We start from the raw sequence: 16,753 nt of genomic DNA, 5'->3' as shown, positions 1-16,753 counted from the left end.
ACATTTAGAAATCCCTCTTAGGAAACCACAGGCTTATTCATTTGGGATCAGGCTAAAAAGTCAAATTTGTTTTCAAATTTAAACAACTCATCCCTGGTAAATCTCATATGTAAATGGATAAATTTAGGAAAATGGAAACAATGACTAAGGGGTTTAAACTTACTCTCTGCTTCGGACACTACAGCATTAGATATTCAGACCTGAAATTTAGCATTCTCAATTTTTTAGATTATGGGCCAACCATATTTGCTGAGCATAATAAATCCAAAGAGCATACTAGCCTTACCTCCTTGAGTGGTCCAAAGTATGGCCTGTCTTTCCCCCACTGATTAAAAAGACCTCTCTGTATAATTGGTGAACTTAAACCAACCACCTGTACTCTTTAATCAGCAGAAGGTCACACATGCCAGGCTTTTTTGCAAAGCTAATAGGTGCAGGACAATTAATCTTCTTGATTTTTTGGATTAAAAAAAAAAGCCAATGCTAGCATTTCAAGGAGAAATTTAACAAGGGACATTTGCAAATGGGATATTAATACAATAGTGCAGATCAAAATCAGATTTAAAATGAACATAAGTAAAAGATTTTAACTTTATGAATCGTATTTGTGTGTTTATATGCGTGTGCATGCATGCACTAGGCAGAAATAGCAGTTATTATCTGAATGAAAAAACCACTTTATATGTGATCTTATGAGATCCCTATGAAAGTAGGTGTAATTTTCAGAAGAGCACTGAAGCCTGGATGGCAAGCAACTTCTCTGGTTATGTAGTGGAAGACCCTCCACATCTGCCCCTATCTTACTGCACAGCTGGCGAGCTCCTCTCATTCACTATTAATTCACTATTGAGCTTTGCTGCTTCTTGGTAAGGATTATATTGAATTAGTTTAGGGAAAACTTGTGGACATAACATTTTTTTTCAGTTCACACACACAATATCTCTCCATATATTTAGATCATCTTTAATTTAATTTTGATGATCTTTTGTAGTTTTTAGGTAAACATTTTGAATATCTTTTGTGATATTTACCTTATGGATTTCACATTTCTGAAATATATACTATTATATATATATATATATATATATATATATTTTTTTTTTTTTTTAAGTTTCTCTTTCCTTCAATTAACTGATTTTCTTTACTCTTTTGGCTCCCCTAAGTCAGTTTTAAGATTTAGCATCCAATATAATTCAAACAATAGGGTACCATTGCTTGGGAATGTATCAGGTGAAATAATTCCAAGGCTCACAAAGATTTAGCCTATTGCAAATGAATTTCAACACAGACCTTGTAAGAATGGATGAGGGGAAAGCGTTGAGATGCTCTCCTTGCTTGTCAAAGTCTGTTTTGTCTGACACAATGGGCACCCTCCCTGTAGTCAGGTATGGCCTGTTCTCAGCCAGCCCCTGGGAGGAAATTCTGATCTAAAGAACATTCCTTGGTGATAGTAGCTTTGAGTTTGGTTTTTTCGGATATGGGTAGAGGGGATGTGTGTGAGAAGGTAGTGCTCTGGCTGCCCAGGGTGGGGCACTAGCCATTCTTCTAAGTGTGGTAAAAGAGTGGACTTTCTTTCTCAGTCTGAGGTCCTTGTTGTCCCCCAGTAATGGGTGAGTACGTCGCCTCCAGCAATTCAGTTGAGGGAAGGGGAAAGATATGAGCAAAAGTTTGAAATTATAAAATTTCACTAGAAAATGGAAAGGCTTACAACAATTATCTCAAAAATAAACTTTTATTTAAGATAAATGTACAGATCATTAGTAAAAGAAAAATGCTTATCTACAGGACCGGATGTGTTCCAACGCGTGCCTTTAGAATTCTGAAGATCCTGAGGATGATAACTTGGTTGTGTGCACTGGACTCCTGAGTAATTACATAGTAATTACATAATTTAGTATCAAGTGTGACATTTAAGAAGGGCAATATAGTTCTGACAAAGTCAATAGTTTTGTTTAAAAAAAAAAGTCTTTTTCTCCCTATGCATGTGAGTAAATTGAGAAATACCCAGGTATGAATTAGGACCTAGAATGCTTAAGATCCAATTCTGTAGTTATATAGCAACATCATTCAGTTGAAAAACTGCAATTCTTCCTATCCTCTTGACCATGTCTTGGCCTATATGAGAGCCTTAGAAATTAGGATTCATAGTGTTAGAGCTTGTTTTCCTCCAATATCTTACATTTAGGAATGATGTGACTTTCTATACAGTCCTTTAGGGAATCTTTTTCAATATAATCCAGAAATCTATTTTCACTTCACTTGAATGGCCAAAATTCTGGAATGTCTAGCATCTTAAAGGCATGATATAGGACAGTTATTCTATATTGTACTGAAGTAGTAGTGCTAGCTTTATATTTCTACATACCGCTAGATCAGAAGGATATCTGAGACACCCAAGAAACTGCTGAAGACCCAAAAATTAGTAGTAAAGGGGACTCAGCAAACATAATGTGACTTCCAGCTTAACCTTCACACAGCACAGCATCCTCTTCTGGGAGGGGTTGGCAGTAAGCTCAGGGGACTAGAATCTCACATTGTTTGTAGCCTCAGTTTTCACATCTGTAAAATGAAGATAATACATGCCTTTGGTGGTTTTTGTGAAAATCCAATAAGAGACATGAAATCATTTATTCAGCACAACATTAAGCAAGCATGTGGTAGGAACTTAAGGGTGATTTCGAGTGCTCTAGTGACCATCTAAAGACTATGCAGGCCCTCAAATGTTTATCTCCATTCCTAGGTAGTAAGTTAATCAAGATTGAAGCAGTCATGTACCAGCTGTGGTTTTAGGGTTTAAACCATGTAAATCTTTAAGACGTTTTAACTATACACGGTCACATCACTGTCTACATTTCAGACTTAGATCTCAAAGGAGAGATGTGGTGGAGAGCACTTGGATAACAGTCAAATACACAGTAGACTCAGTAAAGTTACTTGTAAAATTCACTGGTAAAGTCACTTACATTTTCTGGACTGTGCTTTCTACACACTGATGTCCAGCATTGATAGCTATATTCAATAGTGGTGTTTGACCTGCATGGATGCTAAATGCTGAGTTCAGTCATTGCTCGTACTCTTTACCATGTCACAGTGAAATGGTGCCTTTCCTCTCCATTTTGCAGAGAGGCTTAGTAACTTGCCTAACTACAACACACAAGACCAACACAGGAGTCTGTGCTGTTGACCATGCTGCCTACTGCTCCAGACTTCCCATCTGAAGGAAACCAAACTCCCCAACCTCAACTTGTCTTACTCTTGCATTAGTGTTTGTGGATGGAAGATCTTCCGGGGATTCTGAGCTGTGGTCCAACTTCATTCCTGTTTCTTGGATGAACCAAGTTCAAAAACACTAGACAGGTCCAAGAGCCACCCCAGAGTGATGGTCCTTATCTATGGGTCTCCAAACTTCATAGTAGGCCCCCACTGCTAACTTAGATTCAGCTTTCCATATGTGAAGGTCAATGTGAATGAGGTATATACAAACATGAGTGATTCTCCTTCACAAACAACTATTTGGAGCTGGAAAAGTCCACTATGGGTTGACAGAAATAAGTGGAAAAACCAAATGACCAAAGAAACAGAAAACAACTAAGCAAACAATAAAATCATTGTTTTGTCTTCCAATTCATTTCCCTGTATCTTTAAACAAGATACCTTTGAAAATTTCCTCTGTGAATCGCAGAATTCCCACAGGTCAGGTCCATAATATAGCTGCAAAATGAATGCATAATTCACAATTTACCCCCCCAAAAAGATCATAAAACCGAAGGACTCAAATTTAGAAATCAAGGTAAGCAAAGTATACTCTTTATTCTTGAGCCTAAATTAGTAAAAGGATCTATATTTTTTTGATATTAAAAGAAAGTAGACTATCTTTTATTTAGTTTAAAATAACAAACTAATTAGGAAAGACTTCACTTGGTAAGAATTCTAGGAAATCACATGATACAAGAGAAACCCTGCAAGAATTTTTTGGTTTGAGTTGAAGACAGTTAAAAGCTAGACTTTAGGTTGTTCTTGAATCTCTACAGTGTTCTTAACTGGAAAGTTACTTCTTTAAGTGCCCTATAGTCATGCTATCTCAAGCCCGTCTTCTGTTTTTGAAGAGGCTGACTTCAAAAGATGAATGAAACAAACAAGTGCCAAAGTTTCTGAAGCCTCAATTATTTTGCCTTGTGTTCGTCAAGAACCAAAGGCTGTCTAATTGCTCTGGCCAGTGTTTCAAGAACTATGTTAAGTAAAATTGGTGAAAGAATGCATCCCTGTCTTGTTCTAGTTTTTAGAAGGAATGCTTTCACTTTTTCTCCATTTAGAACAATGTTGGCCTGGGGCTTGGCATAGATAGCCTTTATGAGGTTGAGATATATTCCTGTTATCCCTCCAAAAAATTCCACCCCCAAACTTTGAGAACTAGTAAATGAATTCAGCAAAGTAGCAGGATATAAAATCAATACCCATAAATCAAAGGCATTTCTATATATCAGTGATAAATCCTCTGAAAGGGAAACTACCCCATTTACAATAGCCTCAAAAATAATAAAAAAAAAAAAAAACAACTTGGGAATCAACGAATGAGGTGAAAGACCTCTATAATGAAAACTACAGAATGCTAAAAAATGAAATCAAAGAAGACCTTAGAAGATGGAAAGATTTACCTTGCTCTTGGATAGGCAGAATGAATGTTGTCAAAATGACCATACTACCAATAGCACTATACAGATTTAATGCAATTCCAAGCAAAATCATAATGACATTCCTCATAAAAATAGAAAAAGCAATCATGAAATTCATCTGGAAAAATAAGAGACCCAGAATAGCTAAAACAATCCTTAGCAAGAAGAGTGAAGCAGGTGACATCACTCTTCCAGACCTTAAACTATACTACAAAGCAATAGTAACAAAATAGACTGTTAGACCAATGGTACAGAATAGAGGACACAGAGACTAACCCACATAATTACAGTTAACTTATATTAGACAAAGGTGCCAAAAACATACGTTAGAGAAAAGATAGCCTCTTCAACAAATGGTGCTGGGGAAACTGGAAATCCATATACAACAAAATGAAATTAAACCCTTATCTCTCACCATGCACAAAACTCAACTCAAAGTGGATCAAGGACCTAAGAATTAAACCAGAGACACTGTGCCTATTAAAAGAAAAAGTAGGCCCAAATCTCCATTGTGTCATATTAGGTCCCAACTTCCTTAATAAGACTCCTATAGCACTAGAATTAATATCAAGAATCAATAAATGGAATGGATTCAAACTGAAAAGCTTCTTCTCAGCAAAAGAAACAATCAATGAGGTGAATAGAGAGCCTATATCCCGGGAGCGAATCTTTACCCCTCATACATCAGAGCACTAATCTCTAGGGTATATAAAGAACTCAAGAAGCTAAACACCAAAAAACCAAATAACCCAATCAATAAATAGACCAAGGAACTGAACAGACACTTCTCAGAAGGTGAAATACAATCAGTCAACAAATATATGAAAAAAATGTTTAACATCTCTAGCAATTAGAGAAATGCAAATCAAAACTACTCTAAGATTTCATCTCACTCAAGTCAGAATGGCAGCTATTAAGAATACAAACAACAATAAGTGTTGGCGAGGATGTGGGGGAAAAGGCACACTCATACATTGCTGGTGGGACTGCAAATCAGTGCAGCTAATATGAAAAGCATTATGGAGATTCCTTGGAAAATTGGGAATGGAACCACCATTTGACCTAGCTATCCTTCTCCTTGGTGTATACCCAAAGGACTTAAAAACAGCATATTACAGGGACATAGACATATCAATGTTTATAGCAGCACAATTCACAATAGCTAAACTGTGGAACCAACCTAGAAGTCCTTCAGTAGATGAATGGATAAAGAAAATGTGGTATATTTACACATTGGAATATTACTCAGCATTAAGAGAGAATAAAATCATGGCATTTGCAGGTAAATGGATGAAGCTCGAGAATATAATGCTAAGTGAAGTTAGCCAATTCCAAAAAAGCAAATGCCAAATGTTTTCTCTGATATAAGGAGGCTGATTCATAGTGGGGTTGGAAGGGGGATCATGGGAGGATTAGACAAATTCTAGATAGGGCAAAGGAATGGGAGGGGAAGGGAGGAGGCTTGGGGGTAGAAAAGATGGTTGAATGGAATGGATATCATTACCCTAAGTATATGTATGAAGACATGAATGGTGTGAATATACTTTTTATACAACTGGAGATATGAAAAATTGTGCTCTATTATGTAATATGAATTGTAATTCATTCTGCTGTCATATATAACAATTAGAATAAAAATAAAGAACCAAAGGCTTAGAAATAATAACAAGGCTTTCAAATAGTTATGAGAATGTTTTAATGGACCAGTGATCAACTAGGACTACTTCTTGCCAAATAGTTGATTGCTTGCAAAGGCCACTTACAAATTTGGATTCAGAGACTTGGCTGGATTTCTTTACTAGGGGCCACAAATCTGTTGATAAATCATTCCTTGGTACCAATTCCTAAAGTCACTTTCAGTCACTTCATGAAACAAGCTCGTTTAACACCACATATTCTCCCTAGTGTTTAATAAGCTTCAGTATCATTCCTCTTATTTAATTTTCTTCTCCTGCATTAAACTCTAGAGACACAACAAACTTACGCCAACACGTCTCAATAGAATTCCTTAAGATCATCTTTGGCACTAGTCCCTCATGAACTATTATTACGTGCTCAATTGATTAGCAGTCTGGCCATATAATTACTTTTATCTCAATAGATTTGGTTAGTTTGTTGTTTTCAAAAGAGTTTGCACCTCTCATAATTTCTTAAGTTAGGTACAATGAGATGTATCTTGGATTTTTATTGAGAATAAGGTTAAAGAGAGAGAGAGAGAGAGAGAGAGAGAGAGAGAGAGAGAGAGAGACAACCTTAGACTCTTTCTGGGTTGGAAATTGGTACCCAGAACCTGAAAGATGACACTGGAGATTGGAATTCTACAGAAGGTGATATTGAATAATATTTTATTTGCAAAAACTATGACTTTGGGTCTTGTAGTTGATTACTATTGTGTCACCTCATAAAAGAGGAAAGAAAACACAGGTATCTTTAAGCTTCTAAAAGCAAACCTGGTAGTATGCCAATTAAAAAATTAATCAGTGGATTTGGATCACAGTGGGATCAAACACCAAAGAAATGGCCTTCAGAGTTTAGATAGGATGAATGCTGACCTACTTACCAAATAGGCAGTACACCGTTCTCTATCACCAGACCACATTCTGTGTGCTCACTGTACCTTCTGAAGTTGATAGCAGACAGTCCTACCATGACTATGATAGCCTTTGCCTTTTACATGCTTGACTTCCACACCTCCCACTAAACAAAGGCCCCAAATCTGTCCTTTCTCTTTCTGTCCATTTGAACAGAATCACAAGGGAGCATCCACGAAATGACGAATCCACTTCCCCTTCCTCTAGCATTATTGATCTCCTTTCCTAAGCCAAAACCAAAAATGGTAACTGCCTTATATTCCATATATAAGTGAAATATGAGACCCTCACCAATCCATTTAGTCTCTCAAAACATCTTCTATTCATCCTCTTGCTACTGTGTTGGTCACTTAGTCCCAGAGGGATTGCTGCACCTTCCACTGTCGACTCCCCACTCTTGTTGGACGTAGAGCAGCCTCTCAGTGCTTCATGCCTTACATATCTCTTTGCTTCCAGGCATCTTGAGACTTCAGGGGAAGGATGCGATGACCAACCTGATGGAAGATTCACTAAGCTCCCCTTGGTCCTTTTTCTTCTTTCCAAACTCTTTTTCTGGTCTTCATACTAAAAGTTCTGGAAGGTGCCCATAGATGAAATCTGTCCTATGCCAGGTAGGCTGACAATTTTGAAGACGCTTTAATTATATTCCCCCACAAAAAAAACACATTAGAACAGAGGTTTTCAACTTCAGTTTACATGAGCATCAGCACAAGAGTTTGTTCCAGGTTCCTGGAACCCACCCCTAGAGTTTCTGCTTCAGTAGATCTGGGTTTGGGTCTAAGGATCTGCATTTCTACTGTTTTCAAATGATGCTGATGCTGCTGTTCCTAGACTCACACTGAGAAACACCATCTTAGATTGTTCAAGAGTGGCACTGCTTATTTATTATACCCCTCAGCCATCTTCATGGGATGATAACAGGCTTTTTATAAGAGAGGTCCCCCCTATGCCTTAGAAGGCACTTGTCCTTGACCCATAGATAACGACAGAACACGGAAAACAGAGACTTAAGTATGAAGTAAAAGAATTCATAGAAATCTTAGCTCATGTTTGTAGATAAGGAGACAGATTAATGAAAAAAGGAACTCTTTTGTAAACAAGAATAAAGTTATTTTTACAAAATAAGAAATATTTGGGGATAATACATCAAATGGTACTGTATTCTTTAGTTAGTACTTGGTTGTAAGATAAAGTAGCTCAATTACAGGCTTAGTTACACATGATAGAGAACTGTGGCTCCTAGATTCAGTTAGAACACTTGACACTACTCAGGCTGTTTACATCAAGCAGTTCATCTGAGAGGAATAGGCACAAACCATGGTTAAGCTGCTTGGTTTAATTTTTTAGCACTTGAAAAAAAATGTACAGTAGTTTGAACACTCAGTCTTTGCAAACCTCCATTGAGGTCAAAGATTTCATTCATACGTACAAAATTAGTTTACAAATTTTTTGGCAATTTCATCTTAGTAACCCGTTTTATCCTATTGCCATTGTCCCAACCATTGAAAAAGTTTACAATAATTTACATAGAAATATTTTCAAAGTGCTTAAGAATAGTGATTGTTCTCTGGGATATTTACAGGTGGCCTATACAATGTATGTACAGGTGGTATACACTATAGCACAAGTTTCATCGCTGGAATATGGCTTTCTAGGGAAAGTGCATATTTGGCCAGAGGTGGCAATACTATCTAGAAATTCAAGGGTTACAGATACTTGGTAACCACATCCAAAGCTGAAGTAGAATGTGGACAAGAATATTTACAAAAGTCATATAAAAATGGTCAAGTACACAAGCTTGATCCACGCAAAGAGATCTTGATAATCTTCCAGACAGGAGGAAGAGAGACTTCAGCTGCTGGCTTGGTTACCATTCCGAAGTGGGGCATTATTGGTTTATACCTTAGAGGTTGAGACTGGTCTCAGAAGTCAAGCTAGATCATCATCTGTGCTTACAACTGATATCTGTGGAAAAATAAAAATGTTTAGAATGAACTTGGTGATTACTCACTGGTTGTAACTCTAGTCTCTAAAACGGGCTTTCTTTGTTTTTGGGCTGGTCAGAGACCAAAGTTCTTAGTAGGAAAGCCAGGTACAAAACATGATTAAGTTGTAGCACTCATGCATTTAACTTGAATTAAACTCCTAATCTGAAAATTTGAAATTCAAATTGCTCTAAAATCTGGAATTTTGTGAGCACTGACATAACACTGCAAATGGAAAATTCCACACCTGACCTCGCATGAGAGGATTGCAGTCAAAATGAACACACGCTAAGAATATTGCACAAAATTACTTTCAGGCTATGTGTATAGGGTATACATGGGATATAAATGGATTTTGAGTTCAGACATGGGTCTATCCCCAACATAATCTCATTATGAATATGAAGATATTCCAATTTCTGAAAAAACTCAACATTCAAATCAGTTCTGATTTGAAGTATTTTGCATAAGGAATACTCAACTTATACATACTTGGTAGACAGTGAAAATAGCATTATTTATTCTGGCTTTTCTACATAATGGTCATAATAATGCTTGGAAAATAGTGTGAGAAGACACATGTATGCCCTGAATTGACCATTACCTGTTTCACCAGAAAGCTTGGAGGGGAGTACTCAGCACATGTTTTGTTTATCCTGTTCCCTAAGTTCCCATAATGATATGGGTTCCACCTGAAGAACAAGTGAGTGACTCTACTGCTGAAGGAAAAACTAGCTATACTTGGTGGAATGGGGTACTTTATAAGTAAACTATCTAGTAGTATTTTGGCTAAGTGAATCTTACCCAATACCCTGACTTCAAGTCATTTTCCTTATAGGTAATCCCTATGCATGAGTTACTAATTTGCTTTTAGGTGTCCAGTAGGCAAGGAGCTACTTGGTTTGTACTAATATTTACATGTCATTTCTGTAACTAAAAATATCTCAAATATTATAGTGATGACCTTGGGTTGACCTGCTTGCTATCCTGCATGGGTGAGATGCTTATTAACTTATTAACTTACAAGCTAGTCTGTCTGATAGCTGGTAGTGGATGAAATTTTTGGTGGTTCCATGATCCTAAGGCCCTTCTTAGCCTAGATAGCTTGAGCTCAAGTTTTGGTCTCCTTTTCAAAAAAGTCTCACTTTAAGCTATGGTATAGAAAGACACAAAGCTGACTTACTGCTGGGTACGTGTGTCCAACAGAAGCACTGTGTCTACCAATGTCTATTGAGAGGTCCTCTTCAGTGGTCTTCAAGTACACAGGGTTATCAAAGTTCATGCTTTTCATGTTCTTGTGTTGCCAATTCCTCCACATCAAGTAGCCACCTACTGCCGCCATCACCAATAGCACTGAAAAAGTTAGAGGGTGACTAAATGAGGTTTAGTTTCAGAACACATAGGAAAGGCAATATTCAGGGATCCATGATAACCAACTTTAATAAGTTTCATGTTTTAGGGAACTGGGACAACTAGAAATTGGAATATATATGAGCCAGGGGTTTGAAATAAGATCACCTTAGTGGGTTGTAGTATTCTAAACACTAAGCTAGTCACAACCATCCTTGCAAGTCTAGAGTCCTGGGCCCCACTCCCAGGAAGACTAAATTAAAATTGCAGAGGCTTCTGGAGAGCTATTCAGGGGTTCTGGTGTGTTAGGCAATGTTGAAATCCAATAATCTAAGACAAAGAGGCCATTTATGCAAAGTGCCTTAGAATTCATATGTCTTATAACAGCTTCATAGGACTTACAGAATATAAACTAAAAGTAGTTAAGGATTCTCTGGGTTTCTCCTGAAGAAAGAATTTAAGCATTTGTGCATCTCATCTGCATAAAGCATTATGCATATTTCAAAGGAGAATAGAACAGAACTCTTATTAAAGGGACTTATTGTGAATGAGGATAACAGGCTAAAGTAGAAACTCTAAAGTAGAAATCAATAAACACCTTTCATGAAATTATTGAACATCAGCATTTCCTGTTACTGTACTAAGGAAACCAATGTATAGAAAATATGGACTCTGTGTGTACCAGGTGGGGAAAGAGAGTAAGAATAAATCAGTGTCACAAATTCTATGGCAACCTAAGAGGCCATGGGAAGGAGGCTCTAAATAAATGAGCACTGTTGTTCATCAGGTGTCTAAGATGTTCATCAGATCTCCAAGTGAAGGGAATCTACTTACAGAGAGGAAGGATGGCCCAGGCAGCAGATGTTCCTTTTGGGGGAACACTGACCTCTGATACTGCTGTGGTCACATTGATCCCTATAGGAGAATAAAATCAATCAGTTTACAAGAGTCTGATTTCAGACTTGGAAATTTACCCATCAGGTAGAAGCCTCATACCTTTGCAACCAAAATCAATGTTTAGTAACTAAAATAATGGAATACCAGGAACAACTCTGGCCTAGGAGTATTTCAGTCACAGGCTGGAGGAGCCATTTCACTCATAATTCTATAATAGAAGCATTACTAAGTCAGGCAGATCTAGGATATGCAGGTTCTAAGTCTTTAGAGTTTAAATATAGGTTACCAATCAGGGGCAGAACTAGTAGTTAAAGGCTGCATTAATTATGTACACTATGGATATAAAGAGTGTGGCTGTTAGTGGAGATTAACAGTTTGTAGTACTGAACCCAATACCTCCAGGAACTAGTCCACTCGTTGGTGGAATTTCTGTTGTGTTGGCATCTTTTGTCTCACTGTAAGCCACAGTAGTTGGAGTACCTGGATTACAAAAACCAAGAACCTGGGTAATGCCCAGGTTCCCAAATGGCTAGCAGTTTACTGTAGACAAGCCATGCAAGAGGTTATTGTAACATCAAGTGAAATAGATGTATGTGTCCAACTTGAGAGAAATAGTAGCCTTCATGCAAAAACAGAAGTACATGAAGCTTTGGGTAGAACAGTTTGCATATGGAATACGACAATTCAAAAAGATGCACAGCCACACTTAACCCCCGTCAGTAATACCCAGGCTCCTGGAAGTTGCAAGATGTGTTCTCAAGATGCTCTGATGTACTAGGCCTACCAGATGGTCCTGCAGCTATTTTCTCAATAAAGTCTGTCATGACCCAGAATTAAGCTAATAAAAGCCTCGTCATATTCCTTGCTCACAACAAGCAAGTTTAATTTGTTACTTAATCAAAAACCAAGAACAGAGGATTAACATGCAAGTTCAGTATGAGTTTAAACCAGTGTCACCCACTGAGGCTACAGGTTTCCTGTAACCATGGACTTACTTAAGAATAATTGCAGTGTGCCTTCTGTGGAGGAAAACATTAAGACTTTAATTACCTTCCAGTTGACTAGCTCAGTACTGGTATAGTGTTAACTGGCACAAATTGGTATGAGATACATTGACACCTTGTCACCTATAAATTTATCTAATGTTTAAATAGGTTACAGGTCAGTTCTGAAGTTCTGAGGTGAACATGTGGCATGCAACAGTAGCACATGCCTGATCTATTTCAAGGGTTAGGTAAAACAGAATTCTTAAAATCCAGGCCAGTTTTTATAGATAGTGTCTTATTCCTTTTGTATGTACTGCTTGTGGTCAAAATGCAAAAAGCCTTACTTTGGCACTCTCGTCCATTTTCCTCTAGATTGTAGCCATTGGGACAGGAACAGGTATACTTTGGAGAGTGATCATTAATCTGTGGTGCTGGCAGGCATAGGTATTCACAGCCTCCATTCTCCATATCTTCTTCACACCAATTTTTACCTAGTCGAAAATAAAATCCTTTAGAATAGGAATTCAAGTGCTTTCTTTCTCCATGGAGCTTAAACTTGCTTACTCTGTCAAAGCTTCAAGACCAGTAAATGAATAGTATCAGGGCACAGGCAGCATGCTCTAAGGACACCAGATTCTAAGAGGTTCCTTGAGTGCAGAATATGACTTATGTCTTCAACAGGCAGGTCTTGGAAGGAGGCAAGGAAGGGAGATGAAGTTCTCACTGTCTGTCTGTCTTGCAGCGCTGGGAATTGAACCTTGGCATTGAACATGCTAGGTATGTCCCCAGCTAGGTATGTCACTATTTGTCCATATCAGGAGAAGACCAAGTATGTTCTCCTGGTTTTACCTTGACTTGCTCTTATACAGTGGAAGGAAAGTTTGAGTTTTCATTTAGATAGATGAGCTGAGCATTTCAAACAGGAGAAAATATGGAATATGGCCAGATGTGTTTGAGGATCTGCACAATCTTATGTGTCACAGGAGGAAGGTAGGTGTTATAGGTTGAACTGCATCCCTGTCTAAAATTTGTATGTTGAAATCCTCACCTCCAGGACCTGAGTAGGTGACCTTAGAGGCAAGGCCTTTACAGAGATAACCAAGCTGAGGTCATCAGGTGGTCCCTCATTCGATATAACTGTGTCCTTCTTAGAAGAGGAAATTGAGACATAGGCTTGTGAAGAGGAAAGATGATGTGAAGAGAAGGGGAGAAGATGACCATCTGTAAGCCAAGGAAAAAGACCTGGGGCAGGTCTCCCTCTCACAGCCCTCAAAAGGAACCAACAAGATGCTAGCATCTTGATTTTTGGATTTAAACCTCCAGAACTGTAAGAAAATAAATTTATTGTTTAATAAACCCAATCTGGGGTACTTTGTTAAAGAAACCCCAGAAAACTAGAAGTAGGGAAAGTTTGTGGCACAGAAGCTACTATGGAGACTGGTGCAACAGGCTTAGCAAGAAGGACCAAAGGGGTATGGAAGAATTAGAAACACAAGGCCTGACACTGAGGGTTGAAAGAAAGATGAGGTGACATTCTGAAGCCATTTCCCTAAGAAGGAAGAAATATCAAGTGTGAGGTATCTAAGGTAGAGTGCAGGAGGGCAAAATTTTCATTTCATTTTATAGAAAGTTATAGAGTTGCTCAAGAGCTGCTGACTCCCAGTAGGTTGTGGGTCAGAAGTGACCAATAAGTGACCACTAAGGACTTGTTTCTCTAGGTTACCTGAGGGCTGCACAAGTTCATGATAGACAATGATGTCTTGAGCATCATTAAGGTTGTTGACTAGAGTAGCCAGCTCTGATCCAGTGAATTTATTGGCACCATAAACTGCTTCATTTTCCCCATCTATCCAGTAGACGCGATCCTGAAACAGAGCCCCAACAATTAGCATGCACACCCAGGATTAACAGAAGTCAATTATTTAGGGTCATCATTATTTACTGGCTATCTAATGGACTAAGGTTATTGAATGTTGCTCTGGGACATTAGATGTAAAACTGTAAGAGAAGCAAGTTCAGGTTTCTTGAAGTGCTTTGAGGAATTAGTTTCTAATTTGTACCAGCTTTTAAATGAAAGCAATTTTTCAAGCTGTCCTATACTCTCCTGTCCTTCCCCATCCTTGTTTTTTCTCATCCAAGTGCTATAGTGACTCAAAGGTGGAAACTCAAATGTGAGACACATAGCTTACCTCAAATATTGTTAGTGCAAGAGGATGAGCCAGGAACTCCAGAGACTTCAGTACTATCCTCCGGTCTTGGCCATTCAAATCCACACTGGACAACATGTGCAACTTGGAATCAAGCCAATAGAGGCGGCTTTTTATAAGATCTAGGTAGAAAGATTGACACCATATGATACATAATTATTGCCCTGGCTTACAATTAAAATATCTGAGGAATCTAATATTCTACTTTCATGGTTCCTTCTCCAGCAGGGATTCTTTTCTTAATGGTTCCCCAAAAGCTTATGAAGAAGCATACAGAATCTGTATTTAGATTCATTTGGGGGGACAAATGAAGACTCTCAAAGTAACTGACTTAAGAAATGTTACATGACAGAAAGTATTAAGAGGTTAGATGGCCATATGAGGAAATAGCAAAAAGGCTGATTTCTATAACTTGAACTTCCATCTTTCAGAATTGAGAGAAGATATTTTTTGTTATTGTTGTTTAAGCTACCTAATACTCATGTTGTTTCACTATTATGACAGCCTAAGAATATTGAAGCTAAATGAATATATATTGTAAATACATATTAAATATATATATAAACATACATAATATATACATATACACCTATATTTTACATATATATATATATATATATATATATATATATACACATACATAGATGTAATGTATTTTAATTTGGATATAATGAAAATATGCATGAAAAATAATGCACATACTTATTTCTACATATGCCTTCTTATATATTCTTTTTCATTTCACATCTGTATTATATCTGTTATTCTGAGACTTAAATATTTCTGTATTACCACTAATCCAAATTTGAATATCCAAATATTCAGTTAGCAAAACCAATTGACATCCTGTTTATTAACAGAATTTCATCTTCAAAGTCAAAAAGTGGTAAACATATGGATACCTTGTCTTGGAATTCAGCTCATGGTTGACCAAAGAATAGCATGATTAAAAAATGTATTTACTCCTAAAAATAAGGATTGTTGTCTCAAGGTAAAGTATGAAAACTAGCAATTTAAAGTCTATTCAATTGACTTAACTATAACTTTCTACAATGACCATGTTTTTTAAAGTTTACCAATGAATGAAAATGACACATTTAGAATTAAGGAAACCAGCAACTATCAGTCAATAAACTTGTAAAAATCCAAAAATCTAACACAGTTCTACCAAAGTAACCATTATTCCACAAAAATCTCATAAATTTGTCTCTGACAGCAACTTCTGAATGTCACACTTTCTGTCATTTTATATTCAAATAAAAGTGTAAAAGAAAAGAGGTTAGAATTTTATAGTTCTTCTTTAATGAACCAGAAGAAAACTGTTACAAGCCTGTGATTCTAGAAATGCCAAGGCACCTGTGCCCATCATATTCAGTAGAACAATCTCCAAAAGCAAGATTCCCTGAAATCATGTTTCATGTTAGGCCAAATGAATAGCATTATTATTTTGTTAAGTCTACCATTCCATTTGTGTTGTTCGGGCACTCTCATCTAAGTTCCCTCTATAGCGGAAACTAGAAAAGTCATCTGCTGTAATCCAGAATTTACTATGGAGATAAGTGAAAATGCTATGAAGAGAGTTAAATTTGGTGGGTGAGGAGGAAGGACATACACACCAAGCGTAATCCCATTGGGCCACTGGATATCGGCTGTCACCAGCGGACGTCGGTCAAATCCATTCATTCCTGCTTTTTCTATCTTAGCTGGTTCTCCCCAATCTGACCAGTAAACAAAGCTGGGAAGAGGGAGATCATAATTATGTCTCAGTAGTGAGAAGGAATATAGTGGTATCTTGAAACAAAAGAAATAGAAAACTCTGGGGATTGATTCTTTAGAGACAAATAGTGAGACTTAAGGATTTAATTTATATTCTGGGTAAATCAAATTTCACCCTAAGAATCTACAAGCTCATTAGTAACTGTGGTAATCGGTATCACTCTGACATTTGAGTTTCAGTCCAAAGTCAAGGCTATGTATTTCCTTTTAAAACACTGAATTATCTCAGAGGAGTAAAAGAATACCCTTAAGTTTTATAGTAGGGGCTGGCTGATTATGTTCTAATGA

At 37.3% G+C, this 16,753-nt stretch overlaps 1 protein-coding gene across 3 annotated transcripts in view; it reads right to left on the bottom strand.

Moving 5' to 3' along the window:
* Positions 1 to 4,438: 4,438 nt before the first annotated feature.
* Positions 4,439 to 16,753, bottom strand: part of Vldlr (very low density lipoprotein receptor) — a 37,521-nt gene continuing 25,206 nt past the window's right edge. For 2 of the 3 annotated variants that reach the window (XM_071600602.1, XM_027954770.2), the window contains 8 exons: positions 16,306 to 16,424; positions 14,672 to 14,811; positions 14,206 to 14,347; positions 12,827 to 12,973; positions 11,893 to 11,976; positions 11,434 to 11,514; positions 10,433 to 10,602; positions 4,439 to 9,229 (listed from right to left, as the gene is read on the bottom strand). In XM_071600602.1, the coding sequence (XP_071456703.1) occupies positions 9,194 to 9,229; positions 10,433 to 10,602; positions 11,434 to 11,514; positions 11,893 to 11,976; positions 12,827 to 12,973; positions 14,206 to 14,347; positions 14,672 to 14,811; positions 16,306 to 16,424 (919 nt within the window). In that variant the 3' untranslated portion in view covers positions 4,439 to 9,193. The remainder of the gene's footprint in view (positions 9,230 to 10,432; positions 10,603 to 11,433; positions 11,515 to 11,892; positions 11,977 to 12,826; positions 12,974 to 14,205; positions 14,348 to 14,671; positions 14,812 to 16,305; positions 16,425 to 16,753) is intronic. The other variant, XM_071600603.1, reaches the window with a different exon arrangement.

The sequence above is a fragment of the Marmota flaviventris genome, chromosome 13 (assembly GCF_047511675.1).
Source record: "Marmota flaviventris isolate mMarFla1 chromosome 13, mMarFla1.hap1, whole genome shotgun sequence".
Lineage (NCBI taxonomy): Eukaryota > Metazoa > Chordata > Mammalia > Rodentia > Sciuridae > Marmota > Marmota flaviventris.
Note: the sequence above shows the minus strand (reverse complement) of the source record. Positions and strands in the feature narration are given on the sequence as shown.